Here is an 18,664-nt window from a genome sequence, read left to right on the forward strand (position 1 = left end):
GCTCTACAAATTTTATAAAAAAAAATAGTAAAACGAAAAAACATGCAATTTTAGTTTCAGAGATTTTTATTTAAAGTCAAAGTATGAATAATAGTTATTTTAAGAAAATAATTTATAATTACTTTTAATGCATAATTTTAAATTATATCAAAAATCAGGAGCGTGTATTTTTTGTAACATATGTTTTTTTTTTTTTTTTAATTCTCAAAAAAATTTCGAACATTTTTTTGTAAATTAATGTCATCTATAGTATATTATTATAAAAGCATGAAAAAAAATCAAAAATAAAAACTCATTTTTTAAAATATTTTTTTAAAAAAATCTGTCCCAGGCCCTTCTAAAAAACAAATTTCTCAATTTTTCGAAACACTGACGAACTTAAAGTTGGAAATTGAATTTGACAAAATTTCCGAGCACAAAACAATCTTTAATTTTTATTTAAAGTCTATAAGCAATACAAAACCATCTAATAACAAATAGATTAACAATTCAATTCACAGGAAAAGCCGGTGTCTTAATAAAAGCTTGATAAAGGTGATCTCTTCTGTAGCAATGACTGGAGGTCGAATCACATCGTTCACCGTGACGACAACAATGTATCCCATCGGGACAGCACGAAGCAAATCGGTAAGGGCAGCATGAGTATCCTCCACTTCGTTGAGGACAGCAAGTAGATCCGTCCTGGCAGTAATAACGACGTCCTGGACAGTAAACAATGTCGACTGTGTTGGCAACTTCCATCACTTCCGCCTTAATATTGTCTGATGGAGGATCCTTAATTAACAATGGGTGTACTAGACCGTTTTTGGCATCGCATCGGCCTTCTTCAAGGTTGCAGATCGTATCATGTGGACAATAATGAAGTCCGTCCGAACAGCAGACAGCGTTGGGTTGTGGACAGCAACCGTATTTTCCAGCGACCGACGTTTCACAGCAAGTTTCAACTGAAAACACAAATGAAACAAAAGTTGAATTTTCATAGCAAGAACATGCGTAGTAAGCTTTTTACAACTAGATTAAGCACACTGTAAATAAATAACCGTCTATTCATAGATTTCTGCGAATTTTTAGCAAACTTTTAGTATTTATTTTTACTTTCTTCTCGAAAATAATTCTAAAATAATGCTTATTTTCATTGAAAATGTATGTGTGTGACGTTTTTTCTGCGTAAATGAAAATTTCGTAGCATAATGGTCAAAGGTCACTGATTGAAGAGTGCAAGACACTGGAAACTCTTCACGTAATGAAGGAATGAAAAAATATCGTAGTATCATCACTGGGATTCGATTCCTCAAACAACTGGACATGAGATTGACCGATTAGCCCTCTCAGATAGAGTATATACCCAACTGCACAGAACAAAACGACTTTATAAGGGAGCCTAGTTTCACAGATGGAATTCTGATTATTTAACCGTATTAGGAAAAAAACAATAAACGTTCTTTCTCACAAACAATTTTAATATAATTAATTTTCTATTGTTATGTGACTGTTTTGGTTAAATATGGTAAAATAATATTAAATAAATTGCTATTTACCCATTTCTACCAAAAAATTTCTAACAGTGAATAAGGTCAATCAATTATACCCATATATGTTTTTAAAGTTTTTTTTTCTTTTCACCCACAGTATATATAGAATGAAAGATTAGAAAAAGAATGTTGTAAAATAATAATGTAAGGCTCTATACCTCAAAAAATAGTATTAGTCCACTACTGAAATAAGGTCTTAGCTTTATTATACATTATTTACAGATAATATGACTATTTAAGTACAAATTAATTGAATATCATATGATTAAAGTAATTCATTTTCCTGATAAGAGATATGCATAACTAGATATTCACAATATTAATTCATTTATTCACGTAATTTATTCTAAAATTTGTTCGTTCATATGAAATGAATCTTTTGATGGATAAATGTAATTCAAAGAGTAATGCAGACTTTCATTTCTATGGAGTAATTTGAATCACTTTCGATCAGTTTAAAAAAAAATTATGCAAATACGTTTACATTTAAATAGGCTCAAACTGTATAGACTGAAATAAAAAGTACACTATAAGTTATGTTGATAATACATTGCCAACTAAATGGTGATAATAATGCGTACATACTTTCAGAACAAGTATCTGTTGGACAACCTCCTTGTACTGAGTATATGACAGCACAAGTAATAAGAACGACGCCAATATTCATTTTTCTGTCTGAAATAAATAAAGTTTGCATTTACAAACGCTTAACTATATGCAACTATTACAGTACACTAAGCGTGAAAAAGCAGTATTTAAATTTTTTTTTTCTCGGAAACTATTCGAGCTATTTTCAAATTTTGAGTTTTATTATAAAATATTGTCATTGTTAAAGTTGATAATTTTTAAATCTTGCAATATAATAGTCTTTCATTGATTATTAAAATAAATATCGGAAAAAATATGTGTTTATTAGACATTATTTTCAGCGAGAAATCATACTTAGGCACGCTATATTCTCAATTTTTTTTTAATTCAAGCAATTGGTTCCAAAGACGGGGTATACACACAAACATCATTAAGGTGTTAAAACTTCCGATAGGAACCTGACGTAGGGAGGGTTAAAAAAATTTTATTAAAAAGTCGTAAATTGAAATTTTTTTGAAGCCGAAAATAATGTTTTATCGAAATTCTATTCCTATATGCTCAGGGACAACAAATCAACACTTCCGAAATATATTTGATAATATAAAAAAAAAAAAAAAAATTATATATTAGGGATAGATTCTAAACCCATTCAGAACTCCGGATTCTATGCGTAAAAAAACTTTACATAGTGTATTAATAATGTTTGAGTAACATTATTCTCATAAATAGCTTTCATACTTACCAGTAAGCGATGTCTTTCTGAGCACTTTTAATTTTCAAACACACGTCTAATATCACCAAATAAATGATTTTTTTATTTTTTTTGACGTTTTTTGAGTAAAATGTTTAACTGAAGGTCAGAATGTGTCGAATCCTTTTGTTTAGAACGCCGCGATGCACGCCATTGTAACACGCAAGAGCGTGTTATTGAAACCTTGCAAGTTTAACTTCATTTTTCCCACAGCGTGTGTCTGCTTTTAACTGGTCTTGCCTTTAATTCGTTAAAATTGTTTAAGAGGCAGAAAATGTTCATTCCATTTAATTCTTAAAATATGGCTAGAGAAATGGATTTATATTATTAAAAAAAATGATTTGATTCATCTTTAGCAAGATTTCTTTTGCCATGTTAGTTTGAATTTTATTTTTGTTAATTTGCTTCATTTTGAAAAAGGTATGCCACTTCTTCAAACAAATCAAGTTTATTTATTTCACAGCTTCATCAGATAAAAATTGCATCCGTGTTAAAGAATTTCGAATTATTCTAACTGACAAAATATTATATTTTATTCATAATTTTGTTGGTTTCGTGACAATTTAGTTTCATTGTTTTGCTTCGCTGCAGAAAAAAAAAACTGTTCTCAAAACTGCATGTTATTTTGATTATCTCTTTTAAAATATTCTTCTTTTTCTCTACATTTAATTGATCAGAACAATTTTTGCAGAAATTTATTCTATTTACGATATTATATAATGTCAGGAACTGAAAACATAATTTTAATGTAACCAATTTGCTTTCACCGTTTATGTTGTTAAAATATGTAATTATTTCAAACTTAACTAGTATTGTGTATATTGTTTCATATATTCGAGCTTAGCTGTTATTTCCATGTATAAATACCTTCTTATGTTTCACCTGTAAGATTCAAGCGAATTGCTTATTTGAATATACATCGAGCTTATAATGTACGGTGAATAAAAAAAATAAAATAAAATAAAAATAAAAAAAAATGACGTGGAAATTTTTTTATCCAACTATTCTACTTAGAAATTTTAAATAAAATGCAGAAGTTTAAAATTAACTAATTGCATAAAATGTAAGCAAAAGTATTAAATATAAAAATTTAAAATAAAAGTCTAAAACTATTTATCAAATTTGGAGAATGGAAAATATTTGATAATTGTACTTTAAATTATCAATGTTCACATTTATTTTTTAAGCTAAGCGAGTAAAAGTTTCTAAGTATGAATTAACGATTATTGATAGATGCAGGAAAGGACTAATTTTTTCCAATTTTTAAAGAAATCGAAGTATTTTTGATTCAACCAAATAATATAGCCACTTCAGGAATCGAGAGCCCTAATTTCTGAAGTTCTGAAAAATTATTAAAAGGGGGAAGTAACCTCTTACGTCCCTCTCTTTTGTAGCAAAAAATTAATAATTGCACCAGCTTAAGAACAGACTGTAAAATTATTTTTTCGTTCGAAACATTTGTTAGACATTATAGCTCGGATAATCACAAAATTATGATCAAAGCATAACATGCATAATCTGCATAACTATGAATAAAGTGAAACATGAAGTATAACACTTCCAATGATGCATAAAGTATAACACATTTTTTGAGCATACTTTCAATGCGCAAGTTATTTATGACTCAACTGAATGATATAGTGAGGATATAGCAATATAGTGAATAAAGTAAATAATGATCATATTGATAGTAATTACAATGGTGGTGATATATAGGTAGATGATAATGATTAATGATGGCCGATTAACACTCAACTGAAGGATATATTGAAGATACTATAATGATATTGAAAGGGTATAGCGATATAATGAATAAAATAAATATTGATGATAGAAATAGTTATATAGTGATATATAGTGATAGTGAATGATGATACAGATTAATAATGAAAAGTAGTGATACAGGTAGATAATAATGAATAACGACAATGGTTTATGACTCAATTGAATGATATAGGGAGAATATTATAGTGATATAGTGAGGATATAGTGAATAAAGTAAGCAATAATGATATAGATAGATGATAATAAATAGAGATGATAGAATGATATTGTGATACATAATTCAGCATACTTACTTTTCGAAAATGGCAAGAACAAAAAATTTTATAAATTAAATTAGTTTTTTTCAAATAATAAGTGTAACTTTTTTTTAGTTAAGAAAGCATATATTTTCTATTTCAAAGAAATTCCGAATTATTATCCTGCACAATGTCTTACAAAGGTGCAAGCAAAGTCTTTTATTCTTCAGTTTGGTAAGGTAAAAAATGAAATTTCGTTATCAGTCAATATAGTAGAGATAAAACACTTTCTTACTCCATTAAAAGTGATTAATTTCAAATATTTGCGAAAATGAAATCTAACTGAAACTTTTGAAAACATGTTGCATTATTCGAGAATATTTTTATCTTTTCTGCCACGTGCGGGACAGTTGTTCCATATAATTTAAACTATTCATTTCTTACACACTTTTTATAAAAGAAGGGAAAAGAACAAATAGTAACTTGATCTAAGTGTGGCTGATTAACAGGCCTAAGTGGAGCTTCATGGTTTACAGTTTATTCTGAAAAAAAAAAAAAAAAACTGTTTCAACTGCTCATCCTGAGTCTATCAGAGCAGCAATGTTTAACACGCTGAAGTCATTCAGCAGAAACAAATTTCTCAACCCTTTGATGCGGGTGTGACACCGGTGTCTCTTTTATATATTTTTTCTGACGCTTTAGTTACAAGCAAAAAAACATAAATTTGATAATTTTTAATTATAAAAAACAGTCTAATAGTTGCTAAACAAAATCTGTTAGATAATCGGAATTATATTTGTACTGAAATATAAAATCTAAATAAAGTGGTTTGAAAAAACATTTTCATTCATTTTCAAGAATTTATCAATAATTAATTTTATAAATTAACGAAATTTTAATGATGAATAACTCTTTGATCTAAATATTAGATCAAAGCTAAATAACTGCATATAAGTGCAAAGTGCAAACTTTAAGAATTATTGTTTTGAAGTGAGCTGTGTTGGAAGATTTTTACCTAAACTTCTAAAACCTAGTTTAAATTCAATTCATTTGAAATCTTAACTGTAAATGTTATAATCTTAATATCCGAAAAAAAATTATCCTTTTTTATATAATTATGCTATGTTCTCACTTTTATATACGTCCTTTTACTCGTTATTAGCGTTGAAAAGAATGTGAACAATTGTGTGGTTTAACTATCAATCTGGTTTTTAACATAGTATAAGTCTTAGCAAGAAAATGAATTTTTCGTTGCTAAATAATCTTGTGCTGTTGAAAATGATAAGGTTTTATCTTATTAATACAATATTAGTTTTCGTCTAATGTCCTTCATACAAATTACCATTTTATTACCAATAAGTTTGCATTTATCGCACTTTTTTAATTAATCTTATCATTTTACTCTAGCTTGAAGACTTAGCTTATTAATTATAACCAATAAATACTCTCCTTAAAAATTATTCTAAACATGAGCTGGCAGACGTTGTTCTCTCGACAAAAACTTTTTTTAAAGTATTAATTTTTTATTTTCTAAATTTTAACTATACAATTACATATTTTCAGGATTAATTATAAATTAAGAGTCGTAGTCTGATGAGTTTTGTTAAAAATAATCACTTAGCAATTTTTAGAAGTTAAATCTTCTTAAATAATTTGATATTATTAACAAATTTTGATTACATTCAGCTAAATTTGATAGTAACCATTATCCTATGTTCGTTACTAAAATTTAGTCTGACTGAGCATCTTTGATTTCAGAGACTACTAGTTACTCGGAAAAACAAAGGAATCAATTACGTTAAATGACATGTTAAATTTCGACCCATTCCAACACTAAGAATTTTGTTCTAATAGCATTCGAAACGAAATAAGAGAAAATTTATTTTTGTTACTCACGTTAATAGGTATTTTGATGTTGGGCTGAGCTATGGATTCACAAATTTGTTTCAAATATTATCTCATAGAAAAAAAAAGATCTGACATTCGCTTATTTCCAGAGTATTTTGTATTATACGTTTGTATCATTAAGCATCTCTCATGGTATTCGTATAAATTTATTTTAACGAGACAGAACCACAACTATCGAATGAGTGCTTGAGCATTGAGTGCAATGCTTGCATAGAGTATGTTCAAATATTACTGATAATAATTTTACTGAAGCAGCTTTGCTTTTGCGATTATCCAATGAAGGATATTGGGACATCCTGAGAATTAAGAAAGTTACTGATTCAGTTTTTGTATATCGGCCTCCGATTTGTTCTATACAGTTGTTATTCCTTTGATGTATGAACATACACAAGCTGAAAATGAAGCAAATAAGCCGAATAATAGTTTTCGTTGAAACGAAAATTAGAAAGAACTGCTTTAAACGTTGAAAATTAGTTATTAGGGAAACGTAATTTTTTTTATTAACGAATTTAATTATTTTGTTTTGATTTGAAAAGCGCAATGAGAATGCAATTTTTTTATAAAATGAATGTTCTTTTCATATTTTATTCAGTACGAGTACACTCTGATAAGAAAAATTATGCATATTTTAAGAAAAAAATCATTTTTTATGATCATTCTACTTTAAGCAATTTCGTAAAGGCAACTGGAATATTAAATCAGTAATTCGCGATCGCAACGAGCTATAGGGGGCGTTGTTGTATGAGACGAATACTTGCGATTTCTATATGAACAGTCATTTAGTTACTCTGGAGACGTCTTTAATGCCGACTGTAGCATTGTTACGTTCCTTCTTTATTGTGGCTTATTAAATTTGAAAAAGAAAAAGGTTAAATATTCTTTCTTATGCAAACAAAAACAAAATGGTATTTATTTATTTTTTTTTTTTAGAGAAGGAACATCCAAAGCATATCGGAAAAATATTTGTGAATAAACAAATACCTGGGGTAACCAGATGCGTGTGCGAATTTTTCGGTAGAAAAATTATTTGCGCAACGAATACCTGTAATTTTTATATTAACAGTCATTCGAATGACTTATAGCAATGTAAATAAATTGCTTTCGGGACAAATAAGTATCTAAAAAAGTTTCCCCATTGTCTTTTGATTTTCAAAAATAACTATAAATTCTCTCCCTTATAGTGAAAAATATATTTTATCTCAATTAATAAGAGACAAAAATTAATTATGTTTTTTATCATACTTTAACTTCAAATTATCCTGTACAATATTAGAATTTTCATTCTGAAATTTTGGTAAAATAACCGGAAGCAGTCTGTTCATTCAATTAACCGTAAAATTCATGGTACAGAACATTTTTTACCTTCACGGTTTCGAAATCATTTACAACTAGTATAGTTAAAAAACCATAAATACAAAACTATACAGTTTTTTTAACCATTTGCAGATAGCATAGTTTCGAAAAAGTAAAAAAAAATATTAACTTCAAACTGGAGATAGTTCAGCAGCTTTATAGTGCTGCGATCAACTCGTGAATCAGAGTATACTATTCTAATAATCCAGGCTCACAAATTATGGAGTGTAGAACACTGGAAATTCTTCATGTGTTGAAGAGAAGGGAATGGAGGAAATATTGTGGTGTCAACGTTGACAGATTAGCCCTAATATGTACTCATCTGCTAGAAACTAAGTGGCTATATTAGGTGGGCCTAGTTGGTGCGATAAAATTCTGGTTGCCTGCTCCATATTGGGTGAAAACAAGTAATAAACTGTTTTTCTTATAGTTAATTATTTGAATACCATCTTATTTATAATCATTTGGTTGTTTTGTTTGAATTGGGTAAAATAACAAATAAATAAATTGTTACATAACCGTTTTCTTTTCAAGAAATTTCAAGCAGTATGGCTTTTCACCATGATATTTTTTTCAATTGTAAATACAACTGTCCCTAAAGTCCCGGAATGGTCAAACCCCGAAAATTACTAATCGGTACGAAAAAAACACATATCTTTATACTATAAAACACAACCAATGATACCAAAAGCAACTTTTCAATTCAACCCCCTGGGAAAGGTGTGGGGACATGTTTTGAAATCCAGGCCCATCTCACAAACTAAATTTCATTTTCTCTATAAATTCTGGAACACGCATTGAAGATGCACCAACTTCAATAGAGTAGAGAATTGCCTATATTCGCAGTAGGTGAATCTTTTCCATACATTTTAGAGGGGGATTAAAATTTTGCAATTGAAATTATTATCATAATTTTAGGAATCCAGATTATTTTTATTAATTTATTAATCTGTACTAAAAAGATTAGATTTAAGATTTTAAAAAATCTGACAAGCTACCCTGTTAAAAATTTGCCGAAAACGTTTAAAATAAACATTGTAATCTGACATATCTTTCATTTTCTCAGAGCCTTGTATCTTTAAAAAAGTATTAAAAATAATTGCAACCGTTAAAATTTAAAATTTGCTAACTAAAATTAATAAAGTACATTTCATTGGAAAAGATTAAACAAAAATACTCCGTAATATTGATTAGTTACTGAAGAGATAAAGAAACTGTGATTACATATTCCTTCGCAAATTAGAATAAGAAAAAGAATCACTCTTTTGAGGAAAGGGATTTTTAAGCAGAAATTCCAATTTTTATTGCAGATTTGGATTTTTCATAAAAAAAGTACATCAAGTTTATATATATTTCTTTTTTTTTTTCATTTGGGCTCACAAATAGAACTGTTAACGACAAAAATGAAAATGGGGAAGAAGTTGTTTTAAAATAAGATACTTCGAGAAATTAATGTCAAAAAAGTAACAATAACAAATTAATTAATTAAAAAATATGTGTGTTAGGTAATTTTAAAAATATTCAAGAATACTAAACTTGACCTCTACTCCTAGAGAAGGGGTGCTATCGTTATTGAATAGTCTCGTGATATCGATGAAGGATTTTGCTATCAAATCCCTTTATAAGCACAGGCAGAAATCAGATATTTAAATCCCATGTAGGTTGAGTTTGATATCATAAGGAAGCAATTTTTTACAGTAAGAAACAGATGTTTTACAATTATTATTCCAGTTCAATGAATATTTTTCTTGATATATTTGACTAACGGCACATCCTAAATCTCAAAACACTATGAAAGACAATTGTATGAAATTTGGAATCTAGAAATTTTAAATATAATGCTGTTATTTTTCGATAGGAAATTGAGAATTATTGCATAAAATTTGCTCTACAAATTTTATAAAAAAAAAAAATAGTAAAACAAAAAAACATGCAATTTTAGTTTCAGAGATTTTTATTTAAAGTCAAAGTATGAATAATAGTTATTTTAAGTAAATAATTTATAATTACTTTTAATGCATAATTTTAAATTATATCAAAAATCAGGAGCGTGAATTTTTTGTAACATGTTTTTTTTTTTTTTTTTTTTTTTTTTTTTTAATTCTCAAAAAAAAATTCGAACATTTTTTTGTAAATTAATGTCCTCTATAGTATATTATTATAAAAGCATGAAAAAAAATCAAAAATAAAAACTCATTTTTTAAAATATTTTTTTAAAAAACTCTGTCCCAGGCCCTTCTAAAAAACAAATTTCTCAATTTTTCGAAACACTGACGAACTTAAAGTTGGAAATTGAATTTGACAAAATTTCCGAGCACACAACAATCTTTAATTTTTATTTAAAGTCTATAAGTAATACAAAACCATCTAATAACAAATAGATTAACAATTCAATACACAGGAAAAGCCGGTGTCTTAATAAAAGCTTGATAAAGGTGATCCCTTCTGTAGCAATGACTGGAGGTCGAATCACATCGTTCACCGTAACGACAACAATGTATCCCATCGGGACAGCACGAAGCAGATTGGTAAGGGCAGCATGAGTATCCTCCACTTCGTTGACGACAGCAAGTAGATCCGTCCTGGCAGTAATAACGACCTCCTGGACAGTAAACAACGTCGACTGTGTTGGCAACTTCCATCATTTCCGCCTTAATATTGTCTGATGGAGGATCCTTAATTAACAATGGGTGTACTAGACCGTTTTTGGCATCGCATCGGCCTTCTTCAAGGTTGCAGATCGTATCATGTGGACAATAATGAAGTCCGTCCGAACAGCAGACAGCGTTGGGTTGTGGACAGCAACCGTATTTTCCAGCGACCGACGTTTCACAGCAAGTTTCAGCTGAAAACACAAATGAAACAAACTTGAATTTTCATAGCAAGAACATACGTAGTAAGCTTTTTACAACTAGATTAAGCACACTGTAAATAAATAACCGTCTATTCATAGATTTCTGCGAATTTTTAGCAAACTTTTAGTATTTATTTTTACTTTCTTATCGAAAATAATCAGGCCATTTCTCTAAGCAGTTTATGGGAAAATTTTGGTGAACGTTTATAAATAGGTACCCATTTAATTTCGGCGCAAGAATCGTAACAAATATGTGTTATTTATTTTACTTTTTTTTACAACTCTTTTGAAAACAACTAAAACACTTTAATGAATTACTACTTTTCGGTTAGCCAAGCGCAAGAAATTCAACTATTTTTATTTTATTGAATATTTTTTATTTTATTGAATATTTTCTGTTTTATATAATTTTTTTTTTTATTTTATTTAATTTTTATTATTTATTTAAAAAATTAATAAAATCAAAAAATTAAAAAAAAGGAAAGATAGTGGAGGTGTACATTTTTTGGCTACTTTTTGGTTACGCCCGGCTAACCGAAAAGTACCAAAACATTTAGCATTGATGTTAATTTAGGAAACAATGCTGCAGTTATGTTTTCAAACATCAGAAACACAATGCAGGTTTGAGCAGAATTTAACAAAATTTGTCACCAATTTAATAGGAACCCTATTCTACCCTCTAACCAAAATGTCATGTATTCAGGAAATTTTGAAAAACATTATGCTTATTTTCATTGAAAATTTATGTGTGTGACGTTATTATGACGTCACCAATCACTTACACTTCTTACAATCCCTGCCGTATTTATTTATAACCTTTCTTATAACCGATGACGAAACGGAAGTTTCGCAAATGAAGGATAAGTGAAAGGTCCAAATTTTGAGTTAAAAAATTTACCCATTTTTAAATAATATAGTACTGTTTTGTTTAAGCATTGAATTTGCAAATAATATATATCTGGCATTAAAGCTTCAAAAAATATACTCATTAATGTAACATTCGGTCAATTTTTAATTTTCTGTTATGATTTTATGAATAAAAATTTTTTGTCATCAAAAAGTTATGAACATTTAGTAATGCCTTATTAGCATTTGTCAGCAGTATAACGGTTATTGAAATAAGGAAATTATATGAGGGTATAAAAGTATAGCATTTATTATAAGTCATGCATATTAAAAACGTATTTATTTCATACTTTTCTTAGCGTATTTCTCGTCAGAGCAAGAATACCGTTGCGCGTTTGTTCAGAATATTTTAAGAATATTCTGTATGATTTCTTAGAATATTTTAGACCATATATTAAGACCTTATTTGTATTCTGCATTAAGACCTCTACTGTTAGCCTCAGTTTCATTTTATGCAAATCGTTTTTATCTCATTTTAAAACCATTACACCTGCAGCTATATAGAGGGCGCCACAAATCAGACAAGGAAGGAAAATTAAGGATTTTAGGCTACCATCTCAAAATAAAAGTAAAAAATGGCGTCAATCCGGCATTGTAATAAGGTTTTTCTTTCACCATATATTATGTACAATGAATTAGAATTCTTAAGTGGCAATTAATTGAATATTACATAATTGTAAGGAATTCCTTTTTCTGTGTTCTGTTTCTTTTCTTTTTTTCTTTTGAATTTCGATTAATACTGTAAAATTTTCATTCTGAAATCACAGTAAAACGATTGACAGCAGTCTGTCCATCCCATGAACCATAAAATTTATGGTCAGGAAAAATTTTTCTTTCATCTTCACGGTTTTGGTAACCGTTTACAACTGGTACAGTTAAAAAATCGGGAATACGAAACCGAACGGTTTTGTTACCATTTAAAACTAGCTTAGTTTCTAATCCATGAAAATGAAATTTAAACGGTCATTTAAGCTCCGTAGGTGATGCGTTTTTTCCGCGTAAATGATAATTTCGTAGCATAATGGTCAAAGGTCACTGATTGAAGAGCGCAAGACACTGGAAACTCTTCATGTAATGAAGGAACGATAAAATATTGTAGTATCATCGCCGGGATTCGATTCCCCAAACAACTGGACGTGAGATTGACCGATTAGCTCTCTCAGCTAGAGTATGTACCCAACTGCACAGAACAAAACGGCTTTATAAGGGAGCCTAGTTTCACAGATGGAATTCTGATTCTTTAACCGTATTAGGAAAAAACCAATAAACGTTTTTTGTCACAAATAATTTTAATATAATTAATTCTCTATTGTTATTTGACTGTTTTGGTTGAATATGGTAAAATAATCTATATATGTATTTCTCTTATTGCTAAACTAAACTCAATGGCGTGACAGCCCATAGAGGGCTGAGGCCTACTGTGCCCATCTCAGTTTTCTTGACCTTGGGCTCTGGGGTGCAGGAGCAGATGTTCCGGTCAGGTGGTCAGCCGAACGCGGAACCCCCAGTGTTTAGTTCCCAAGCATGCTTGATACTCATTTATCGACCCACTGAAGGGATGAACGGCTGAGTCTACCTTGCCCTGCCCGAGGATCGAACCAGGGACCTGTGGCACGACAGCGCGAAGCGCTACCGCTCAGCCACTGGGCGTCTTTCTCTTATTACACGGCACCAAAAAAAGGCCTCATTACAACTCCCCGAATGGCAACGTTAGAAAATCGACCAATGATTGCTGCTAAAAATGTCACATGGCAAATGTCACATGAGGTGGCTCAACATATAGCGCTTTTAAAAAAGGAAACAATAACCAGAGTGAGCATTATCAGGTTGTTCAATTCAGTTTCATGCCCTAAAAACATGATAATATTTAATTTAAACTCAATTAGGAATTAATTAGGCTGGCCTTCTTCATGACTATAAATAAGTCACAAGATCAGACTTTTGAGAAAATTAGTTTAGTATTGACTAAAGAAGTTTTTAGTCATGGGAAACTTTATGTTGACCTGTCAAGAGTTAAGTCATTTGACAGCCTTTCAGTAATTCCTCCAAGATGCCAAATCTATAATTGTGTTTTCAAAGAAATTCTAAATGCTTAGTGTTAATTTCTTAGAACTTTGCAGAAAAAAAATGTTTTTTGGAAAAAATTTAATTGAAACTTCTATTGGCAGTATGCAAGGGGAACTGCCAAAATCAAAACTCCCCGATTAGAAATGCAGCATGGCGACCTCCAAGTGGTATTTCTCGGGTAATGCTAACAGCCATGCATTTTAATTTATTGTATGTAAAACATCCTTATTTTGTTCTAAAATATTATGTACTTTATCACAAATGTTCAATAATATAGAAATTGATTTCAATAATGCTGATCACCAAAAAATATTTCATTTGGCGATAAAACAATTTTTTGTGTTCTTGAAAATGAAAAACTTTTTGAGGGTTATTATCTCACAAGGACAAGTTAAGGTTTCAAGTTGATATTTTTAAATAATAAAAAATTTTTCTAAAACTTTCATAATTTCTAGCATTAACTAATTTATTAGTTGAGTTTAATTGAGTTTAGGTGAGTAACTGCAATATTTGATAATTTATTTTGCTAATATGTTTCTCATTTAGCTAATGTTTTGATTTTTTCCCCATGTACAATCTAAATAGCTAATATACTTTTTTAAAAGCCAATAAGAACATTGATAGAATTCTTCTACATAAGTACAATACTATGTCTTTGATGATAATATGCTATGTCTTTGTGCTAGAACATTGTGTTCATTTGCGAGCGAGCGCAGTGAGCCATGGTTCACGGCGGAGCCTCCTAGTATTAAATAAATTGCTATTTACCCATTTCTACCAAAAAATTTCTAACAGTGAATAAGGTCAATCCCATATATGTTTTTAAAGTTTTTTTTTCTTTTCACCCACAGTATATATAGAATGAAAGATTAGAAAAAGAATGTTGTAAAATAATAATGTAAGGCTCTATACCTCAAAAAATAGTATTAGTCCACTACTGAAATAAGGTCTTAGTTTTATTATACATTATTTACAGATAATATGACTATTTAAGTATAAATTAATTGAATATCAAATGATTAAAGTAATTCATTTTCCTGATAAGAGATATGCATAACTAGATACTCACAATATTAATTCATTTATTCACGTAATTTATTCAAAAATTTGTTCGTTCATATGAAATGAATCTTTTGATGGATAAATGTAATTCAAAGAGTAATACAGACTTTCATTTTTATGGAGTAATTAGATTCACTTTCGATCAGTTTTAAAAAAAAAATTATGCAAATACGTTTACATTTAAATAGGCTCAAACTGTATAGACTGAAATAAAAAGTACACTATAAGTTATGTTGATAATACATTGCCAACTAAATGATGATAATAATGCGTACATACTTTCAGAACAAGTACCTGATGGACAACCTCCTTGTACTGAGTATATGGCAGCACAAGTAATAAGAACGACGCCAATATTCATTTTTCTGTCTGAAATAAATAAAGTTTGCATTTACAAACGCTTAACTATATGCAACTATTACAGTACACTAAGTGTGAAAAAGCAGTATTTAAATTTTTTTTTCTCGGAAACTATTCGAGCTATTTTCAAATTTTGAATTTTATTATAAAATATTGTCATTGTTAAAGTTGATAATCTTTAAATCTTGCAATATAATAGTCTTTCATTGATTATTAAAATAAATATCGGAAAAAATATGTGTTTATTAGACATTATTTTCAGCGAGAAATCATACTTGGGCACGCTATATTCTCATTTTTTTTTTAATTCAAGTAATTGGTTCCAAAGACGGGGTATACACACAAACATCATTAAGGTGTTAAAACTTCCGATCATCTGCTTGACCATAAGCTGTCTGGACCACATTTTCGAAATTGCGACTACCATTCAAATGTTGGAGGTCAAAAATTAAAATCTGTCAAAAACAAAAAGGGCTTATTAAGAAAAATACTTCACTTGGACCTAGATGGTTGAAACTGATTCTTTGTGAGCAGAATTACGATCATTAGATGAAAAGTTATTCATGACGAAGTGTTTTTTTATTAATTTACCGAATGTATTAGCTTTTATGAAAATGCAAAGGATCCGGAAATGCAAATCCGGATTCCATGTGTAAAAAAACTTTATATATTATATTAATAATGTTTGAGTAACATTATTCTCATAAACAACTTTCATACTTACTAATATGCGATGTCCTTTTGAGCACTTTTCCTTTTCAAACACACGTCTGATATCACCAAATAAATGAATTGTTTATTTTTTTTTGACGTTTTTTGAGTAACATGTTTAACTGAAGATCTGAATGTGTCGAATCCTTTTGTTTAGAACGCCGCGATGAACGTCATTGAAACACGCAAGAGTGTTATTGAAACCTTGCAAATTTAACTTCATTTTTTCCACAGCGTGTGTCTGTTTTTAACTGGTTCTGCCTTTAATTCGTTAAAATTGTTTAAGAGGCAGAAAAGGTTTATTCCATTTAATTCTTAAAATATGGCTATAGAAATGGATTTATATTATTAAAAAAATGATTTGATTCATCTTTAGCAAGATTTTTTTTGCCATGTTAGTTTGAATTTTATTTTTGTTAATTTGCTTCATTTTGAAAAAGGTATACTACTTCCTTAAACAAATCAAGTTTATTTATTTCATAGCTTCATCATAAAAATTTGGATAAAAATTGCAACCGTGTTAAAGAATTTCGGATTATTCTAACTGACAAAATATTATTTTCTATTCATAATTTTGTTAGTTTCGTTAGAATTTAGTTTTATTGATTTGCTTCGCTGCAGAAAAAAAAAAAACTGTTCTCGAAACTACATATTATTTTGATTACCTCTTTCAAAAGTTTCTTCTTTTTCTCTACATTTAATTTATCACAACAATTTTGTGAAGAAATTTATTCTATTTACGATATTATATAATGTCAGGAACTGAAAACATAATTTTAATGTAACCCATTTGCTTGCACCGTTTATGTTGTTAAAATATGTAATTATTTCAAACTTAACTAGTATTGTGTATATCGTTTCATATATTCGAGCTTAGCTGTTATTTCCATGTTTAATTCTTTCTTATGTTTCATCTGTAAAATTCAAGCGAATTGCTTATTTGAATATACATCGAGCTTATAATGTACGGTGAATAAAAAAAAATTAAAATAAAAAAAAATGACGTGAAAATTTTTTTTATCCAACTATTCTACTTAGAAATTTTAAATAAAATGCAGAAGTTTAAAATTAACTAATTGCATAAAATGTAAGCAAAAGAATTAAATATAAAAATTTAAAATAAAAGTCTAAAACAATTTATCAAATTTGGAGAATGGAAAATATTTGATAATTGCATTTTAAATTATTAATGTTCCCCTTTATTTTTTAAGGTAAGCGAGTAAAAGTTTCCAAATATGAATTAACGATTATTGATAGATGCAGGAGAGGACTAATTTTATCCAATTTTTAAAGAAATCTAAGTATTTTTGATTCAACCAAATAATATAACCACTTCAGGAATCGAGCGCCCCAATTTCTGAAGTCCTGAAAAATTCTTAAAAGGGGGTTGTAAACTCTTACGCCCCTCTCTTTCGTCGCAAAAAATGAATAATTGCACCAGCTTAAGAACAGACTGTAAAATTATTTTTTCGTTCGAAACATTTGTTAGACGTTATAGCTCGGATAATCATAAAATTATGCTCAAAGCATAACATACATAATCTGCATAACTATGAATAAAGTGAAACATGAAGTATAACACTTCCAATGATGCATAAAGTATAACACATTTTTTGAGCATACTTTCAATGCGCAAGTTATTTATGACTCAACTGAATGATATAGTGAGGATATAGCAATGTAGTGAATAAAGTAAATAATGATCATATTGATAGTAATTATAATGAATGGTGGTGATATATAGGTAGATGATAAAGATTAATGATGACGGTTTAACACTCAACTGAAGGATATATTGAGGATACTATAATGATATAGAGAGGGTATAGCGATATAATGAATAAAAAAAAATAATGATGATAGAAATAGTTGTATAGTGATATATAACGATAGTGAATGATGATACAGATTAATAATGAAAAGTAGTGATATAGGTAGATAATAATTAATAACGATAATAGTTTATGACTCAATTGAATGATATAGGGAGAATATTATAGTGATATAGTGAGGATATAGCAATATAGTGAATAAAGTAAACAATGATGATATAGATAGATTATAATGAATAGAGATGATAGAATGATATTGTGATACATAATTCAGCATACTTACTTTTTAAAAATGGCAAAAACAAAAAATTTTAAAAATTAAATGAGTTTCTTTTAAATAATAAGTATAACTTTTTTTTAGTTAACAAAGCATATATTTCCTATTTCAAAGAAATTCCAAATTATTATCCTACACAATGTCTTACAAAGGTGCAAGCGAAGTCTTTTATTCTTCAGTTTGGTAAGTCAGTTTGGTAAGGGGAAAAATGAAATTTCGTTATCAGTCAATATAGTAGAGATAAAACACTTTCTTCTTTATATAAAAGTGATTAATTTCAAATATTTGCGAAAAAAAAAACAAATTGAAACTTTTGAAAACATGTTTTTATTATTCGAGAATATTTTTATCTTTTCTGCCACGTGCGGGACAATTGTTCTATATAACTTAAACTATCCATTTCTTACACAAGAAATTAAATTAATTTTATAAAAGAAGGGAA

At 28.8% G+C, this 18,664-nt stretch overlaps 1 protein-coding gene across 5 annotated transcripts; it reads right to left on the reverse strand.

Moving 5' to 3' along the window:
• Nucleotides 1–413: 413 nt before the first annotated feature.
• LOC139425532 (progranulin) lies at nt 414–18,455 on the reverse strand. 5 transcript variants are annotated; one of them, XM_087150066.1, is made up of 3 exons: nt 18,229–18,455; nt 2,118–2,207; nt 414–944 (listed from the first exon to the last, which is right to left on the reverse strand). In XM_087150066.1, the coding sequence occupies exons 2-3, from the start codon at nt 2,197–2,199 to the stop codon at nt 490–492; spliced, it is 537 nt and encodes a 178-aa protein (XP_087006192.1). In that variant the 5' UTR covers nt 2,200–2,207; nt 18,229–18,455; the 3' UTR covers nt 414–489. The 5 variants fall into 5 exon arrangements, with proteins under 5 accessions (XP_087006192.1, XP_087006191.1, XP_087006193.1 ...); XM_087150065.1 differs by lacking the exon at nt 18,229–18,455 and adding an exon at nt 4,950–5,359; XM_087150067.1 differs by lacking the exon at nt 18,229–18,455 and adding an exon at nt 2,863–3,016.
• Nucleotides 18,456–18,664: the final 209 nt, after the last annotated feature.

Source organism: Parasteatoda tepidariorum, chromosome 8 (genome assembly GCF_982258835.1).
Source record: "Parasteatoda tepidariorum strain Cologne lab strain chromosome 8, Ptep-v5.0, whole genome shotgun sequence".
In the NCBI taxonomy this organism is placed as follows: Eukaryota; Metazoa; Arthropoda; class Arachnida; order Araneae; family Theridiidae; genus Parasteatoda; species Parasteatoda tepidariorum.